At 39.2% G+C, this 6485-nt stretch overlaps 2 protein-coding genes across 2 annotated transcripts; both read right to left on the reverse strand.

The window, feature by feature from the left end:
• Window positions 1-435: 435 nt before the first annotated feature.
• On the reverse strand, window positions 436-1395 carry LOC141649642 (uncharacterized). Its single transcript, XM_074458326.1, has 3 exons — window positions 1138-1395; window positions 606-1017; window positions 436-548 (listed from the first exon to the last, which is right to left on the reverse strand). Exons 1-3 carry the CDS (start codon window positions 1393-1395, stop codon window positions 436-438), a joined length of 783 nt encoding a protein of 260 aa, XP_074314427.1.
• Window positions 1396-5353: 3958 nt separating this feature from the next.
• LOC141649643 (uncharacterized) lies at window positions 5354-6241 on the reverse strand. Its single transcript, XM_074458328.1, has one exon. The coding sequence runs from the start codon at window positions 6239-6241 to the stop codon at window positions 5354-5356; it is 888 nt and encodes a 295-aa protein (XP_074314429.1).
• Between the last annotated feature and the right edge of the window lie 244 nt (window positions 6242-6485).

Raw genomic sequence — 6485 nt, forward strand, 5'->3', positions numbered from 1 at the left:
CGTCACATAAGATTGACTTGTGACGGAATATCCATTGCAAATCACTGTTTTTGTGACGGACGATCCGTCACAAGTTCCTCTTTTGTGACGGGTAATCCGTCATAGCCTTTGGCGCCCTTGTTTTTGTTAACCTGCCAAATTAATGCGACGGATAGTCCGTCATAAGTTCCTGTCTGTCACAAGCCCGTCACAAGTCCGTCACAAACCCGTGTTTTGTGACGGGATTTTTATCCGTCCCTACAGTTCCGTCACTATCCCGTGTTATCGTTGTAGTGGAGGGTGGTGGAGAAAGATTATGCTCTGATTTTTCCTCTTGGGTACTTTTCTTCTGACCGGATTGGCTGCCCTTGGACTTAATCAGATCCTTGAGATATCCAGCCTTAAATAGGTAGGCTACCTCCTTCTTGAGAGTAAAGCAGTCCTCTGTCGTGTGTCCTACATCCATATGGAACTCACCCACTTGGTCTGGTCTCTCCATGGATTTGGGTTGTCCACCTTTCTGGGCCATCTGACTACTAGTCCCATGTTGTCAAGTCGCTTGATCAGGCCTGCAATATCAACACAGAAGTTATGTTCAGAAATAGGTGGATGTATTTTAGTCTTACCTTGTTGTTCCTGTGTTAGGTTGACTTCTGAATAATCAGGCTTGGTATATGGACCACTCATGTAGTTGTTGCTTATGCCGCTACTTTTTCTGTTTGGTTTATCATAGTCTTTTAGATTGCAGGATCCTCCAAGCATGTAACTTTTGTCTTCTTCTAGCCTGATATAAGCAAGCGTTTTGGTCTGAACATCCATAAAGGTATGGCAGGGATACTTGGAGAGTTCTCCATACAGATCACTATGGGGTAATACTCCCTGCTTGAATGCCTCTACTACTGTCCCAACGTCACATCTAGGGATGTACACATTCTCTTTATTTAATCTGTTCAGGACAGCTCTGAGGGACTCATCCGACTTCTGAGTAATCCTGTATAGGTCACTGGAACACTTCTCCAATTCCCTGCTGCTTGCAAACTATTGGTTGAAGGTATTGATCAGGTCAGCAAAGGATTTAATACTTCCATTGGGCAGGTTAATATACTACTGCAGCGCAGGACCAGTTAGGGTTGTTCCAAATCCTTTGCACATGCAGACCTGCCTATACCCACTTGGAATCGATGCAGCCAACATCTTTTGCTTGTAGAAGGCCACATGATTTTGTGGATATGAGGTCCCATCATAAGTCCTCATGGATGGTACCACAAATTTCTTGGGAAGATCCACCTTTGCTATTTCATCCACAAAAGGTGAATCAGCATAACTGTCAGGTGCATCCTCCTCCATGGTGATGGGCACTCCAGATATCTTTTCAAATTTTTCATGGAGTTTCTTGATCTCCTGGACTACCGCCATCATGATTGCTGCTCATGTCTCATCAGGCTTCTCTTCATCATCTTTGGAGGTTTCTTCGTCTCCTATGTTGATCACTTTCTTGGCGCTAGGGCTCCCAAAGTTTGAAAAATCAAAATGCTTTATGATTGATGAGAACAGAGTTCCTAGCTGAATCATGGAGCCTGATCCCTGAGTTTTTTACAACTTCTGTTTCAGGGCCGACTCAGACTCTTTTAGCTGTAAGATTTCAGCCTCACTCTGAGCCATCTTTTCTTTCAGACTCTCCATTTCTACCAACCGTTGTAGGGGAGCGTTCAGTTGTTCTTCTACAGTGGGTTGTGCCATTTTTTGTTAACTTTTTGTGAGAGGGAAAAAAGATTTTTTTTGTGAAAAAGAAAAATATATTTAATGAGCTAGTTGCCCCACGGTAGGCGCCAATTGTTTTGGGTGGATTCTGCGCAAGGCTAAATCAGGTCAGGGTAAATTAATTGCAGAGTTAACTAGCTCAACTATCTAGACTATGATTGCAGGACAGGATACTGTATGCGCAAAGAAAAGAAAATAAAGTAAAGGGTGACAACAAAATTTGTACGTGGAAAACCATTAAATGGAAAAAAACCACGGGCACCAAGCCAGGAGAGGATTTCACTAAGTATTATGGAGAATTGTTGTATAATTGATACAATATGAGGAATTTTGCTTAAGTGTTGTAATGTATTCTATTGTAGCGTAATGGAATGTGTCTTGGAATGATATTGACTCCCCTTTATATAGTAGTCTTCATTAAGCTGCATAATCTCCTCAATTAAGGCGTAATATTCCCTCTTAATGACGCCATTAATTGTGCCTTCAATGCTCTTCAATACCCGGATTAATGCTTGATGATATGATATAATCTTCCCCTTAATTGCTCTCTTAATTGGTGTAATAATGCTGAAATATTCTCCTTAATTATCCTTGATTTGGTCGAATAATATTTTCTCGTTTGACCATTGCCCTCTCCTGCTTGGTGCATATCCTGAGCTGCCCTGACACTTCCGTCATGATTGTCAGGTCAGGGTTGAACTTGATTTTGGAAACGGTAAATGATGAGTAGTATTTTAGTCATATTTTACCTCGCATTTATAGCTTATTCCGACTCGATTTTACGTACTTAAATGTTTAAATAGCTCATTTAATTAATAATTTATAATAATTAGTCGTATTAGTTAGATTCAACAATTAGTCGGTTTTTAGTGTAATATTAGTATTATTATTTTATTAATTATAATTTGTATGTGAAGCGGAATAATAAAGCGAAGATTTGAGTTTGAGTCGATAATAAAAGACGAAAGGATAAGCAAGACGAGTTGAGACAGAGTCAACTTGAAGAAAATGAAATAGAACAACACAAAGGAAGTCAAAGTTTGACAAGTAATTTTGCCAAAACAATGACCCCTGCTTCTCCACTTTCCTCGTCAATGCTAATTGACCAAATTTTCATTTAATTTCCAACTTCCATAATTCACATTCTCATCACCATTACCAAAGCTTGACCATTACGACCATAGCCCCACTCCGACTTCGACATCACCCACAACCGTTGCTACCCTCACGCACCACCTGATTCAACAACCCGAATCGGAGCTCCTCAATTCGCACCACCATCCAACAAATGCAGCACCACCTCGCCACCTACAGCAGCTCCAACGATGGCACCGTTCTCGTTCGTCATTCACCAGTGACACAGCTCAATTTCGACAAGAATCGACCACCGTACTCCCCTGCATCTTCGCTGAAGCACCCTGAGCCGACCACCAGGCCGCCGGTCAATCGGCTGGGTGACCGCATCCATCCTCCTTGAGAAAGAAAAAAATGCCCTGATCGGACCACACGGCTGTCGTCCCACCAACCGGCTTTGAAACATCAATTTCGTCCATTTTCTTGAGTTGTCTTGGCGCCGTTCAAGCCTCCGGTCGTCGGTCTGCCGGCCGTTGTAGTTTTTGTATTACAAAGATTACAAGTATGTAAATAATACGAACAAAGGCACTAAAACAGAAATGAAAATAATATAAGACGGTTTATTACACCCAATCGAATGTATTGAACACACTTTCTTTATAGTATTTCGACCCTATTGCCTTTGGGTTACACGAAATCTAATAGCAGTAATGCGAGCTACGGGAGCATAGGTATCGAAATAGTCAATCCCTTCCTTTTGTCTAAAACCTTGGATTACCAACCTAGCTTTAAACTTGTCGTTAAAACCATCAACTTTCATCTTCTTTTTGAAGATCCACTTGCAACCTAATGGTTTACAACCATGAGGTAAATCCGCAAGCACCCAAGTGTTATTGCCCATTATGGAATCCATCTCATCATTCACCGCCTCTTTCCAAAAAGAAGAGTCATGAGACCTCATTGCCTCATCAAATGTCTTAGGGTCCTCATCAATGTGAAAACAATATGGATTATAGTTTTTACATCCATCTCTTGAACCTTCAACCAAATAGGTATGAAAATCGGGACCAAAGGATTTAGCAATCCTTTTTCTCTTACTCCGACGAATTTCAGGTGTTGCTTCTTGATTTATGACATTGTCACTTCCCTCAATAGCTCCACTAGAACTAGGTACTAGATCCCTTAGATTCGTCATTGATGAGAAACGACTCTCATCAAATATCGCATCCCTTGACTCAATTATGGTGTGAACCAAAACAGAATCATTAGGTCAATTACATAGAACCTATAAGCCTTTGAATGCGCAGCATATCCAATGAATATGCAATCAATGCCCCTTTCCCCCCAAGTTTTTAATCTTGGGATCGGGTAGTCTTATAACAGCCTGACAACCCCAAACTCGAAGGTAATTAAAGCTTGGTTTCTTTTTGTACCAAAGTTTATATGAAGTGTCTTTATTACTTTTGTTAGAATCCTATTTAATAAATAGCAAGCCGTCAACATGGCTTCACCCCAAAATTCGTCACTCAAACCCGAGTAAGACAACATGGAATTAACCATTTCTTTTAGGATTCTATTTTTCCTTTCCGCTACACCATTTGATTGTGGTGTATAGGGAGGAGTTACTTCATGAATGATACCACTTGACTCAAAATACAATGGGTCATAATATTCACCACCTCTAACGGAACGCAACCATTTAATCAAAACCGATTGTTGCAATTCCACTTCATTTCTAAAGACCTCAAAATTATCAATTGCCTCATCTTTAGTGTGAAGTAAATATATGTAACAAAACCAACTATAGTCATCAATGAAAGTCACTACATATTTTTTAGCACCTAAAGACGGATAATTGCGAAAATCACATAAATCACTATGTATAAGTTCAAGCACATGTGAGATCCTAGACACACTACCAAATGATTGCCTTGTGATTTTTGTCAACATACAAGTATTACACTTATTAATGTTCATGTTAAATGATGGAATTAAACCATCTTTAGACATAGTTTCCAATCTTTTATAATGTACATGTCCTAGTCTCACATGCCAAAGATATGAAGTATCATTCATAGATGAAGCAATAAATATAGAACTTTCATTTGGAACAACATTCAACATAAACACGTCATTACAATAATAACCAAATCCAATAAATACACCATGTTTAGATAAAACATACTTATTAGATTCATACACTTGTTTATAACCAAGTTTACTTAAACAACTACCGGATATAAGATTCTTTCTAATTCCGGGTACATGTAATACATTATTTAATTTTACAACATTTCCGGAACAAAATTCCAACACCTCCATGCCACGACCAACAATAGGAGCGGTAGACTCGTTGATCATAAATATAATGGATCAATCCTTCACTAGTTCATAATCCTTGAACCAATGTCGATCCTTGCAAACATGATTGGTTGCACCCCGAGTCTATCCACCATGCCACTACATCATCCTACACATAAAATTCTTCAGAAATTAATGGTACATAATTCACAACCGAATTAAAACCAATGTCTAAAATCTAACCTTCATTAGTGGGTGGACCTTGTTCATTAGACCCTTGTCCTCCTTGGCTAGTACTTGCACCCTTTTTCTTTTTGTACTTTCCAACCTTGCAATTTGCTTTCAAATGCTCGGTCTTTCCACAAATCCAACAAGCACCTTTCGGTATCTTGTTAGACTTGTCATTGGTGTTGTTAAAAGGGCGTTTCTTCCCCTTAAATTTGTTCTTGAAACCCTCTCCCTTTTCCATCATATTGACGGAAGAGGATCCCATAACATCATTACCTTTACCCTTGCCACTATCTTGCACCCTTAGAGATTCTTCTATGCGCAAATGGCTACCGTGTTGAACATGAGTCAACTCTTCCTTTTTATGTTTAAGCATATGCTTAAAATCCTTCCATGAAGGAGGCAACTTGTCTATGATATTAGACACCGAGATAGATTCAATCATCTCCATTTTATGTTGTGCAAATTGTCCCAAAACAAGGAGCAATTCACTGTATTGTTCCATTACCGGTCTAGAATCAACCATTTTATAATTCATGAAATTTCCAACTAGGAACTTCTTACTAGAAGCATCCTCATCCATATATTTAGACTCAAGTTGTTCCCATAAATCTTTAGAGGACTCAACATTTTGATAAATGTCAAAAAGAGAGTCGGACATACCATTCAAGATGTGACCACGACAAATGTAGTCATCATTCTCCCACTTGCTTCTCTTTCGTTGAATTTCCGCAAGAGTTTCATCCCCCAAAATCTCCGGCATAGGAGTACTCAACACATACACAACCTTTAAAGCGGTGAGAAGGAAGTGCATCTTCTTTTGCCAACGACGAAAATCGACACCCTCGAATTTCTCCAACTTTCCAAACTTGGTAGTCATGTCCTTGATTGAATCCATTTACAAATGCAGAAAATACTCTAAGAATGTTGTAGTTTTTGTATTACAAATATTAAAAGTATGTAAATAATACAAACAAAGGCACTAAAACAGAAATGAAAACAATATAAGACGGTTTATTACACCCAATCGAATCGTGTTGAACACACTTTTTTTATAGTATTTCGACCCTATTGCCTTTGGGTTCCAAGAAATCTCTGAAGGATAAGACTATTCCTTTGTCTTAAGGCAAGAACAATGGACA

Source organism: Silene latifolia, chromosome 3, assembly GCF_048544455.1.
Source record: "Silene latifolia isolate original U9 population chromosome 3, ASM4854445v1, whole genome shotgun sequence".
In the NCBI taxonomy this organism is placed as follows: domain Eukaryota; kingdom Viridiplantae; phylum Streptophyta; class Magnoliopsida; order Caryophyllales; family Caryophyllaceae; genus Silene; species Silene latifolia.

Bases quoted from the DNA above. Each gene is read 5' to 3' on its own strand.
- LOC141649642 (XM_074458326.1), bottom strand. From the start codon at position 1,395: ATGGCGGTAGTCCAGGAGATCAAGAAACTCCATGAAAAATTTGAAAAG. The intron at 1,018-1,137 runs GTCTGCATGTGC...TTCAACCAATAG, and splicing joins TTCCAAGTGGGTATAGGCAG to TTTGCAAGCAGCAGGGAATT. The intron at 549-605 runs GTAAGACTAAAA...TTGATATTGCAG, and splicing joins CCTAACACAGGAACAACAAG to GCCTGATCAAGCGACTTGAC.
- LOC141649643 (XM_074458328.1), bottom strand. From the start codon at position 6,241: ATGGATTCAATCAAGGACATGACTACCAAGTTTGGAAAGTTGGAGAAA.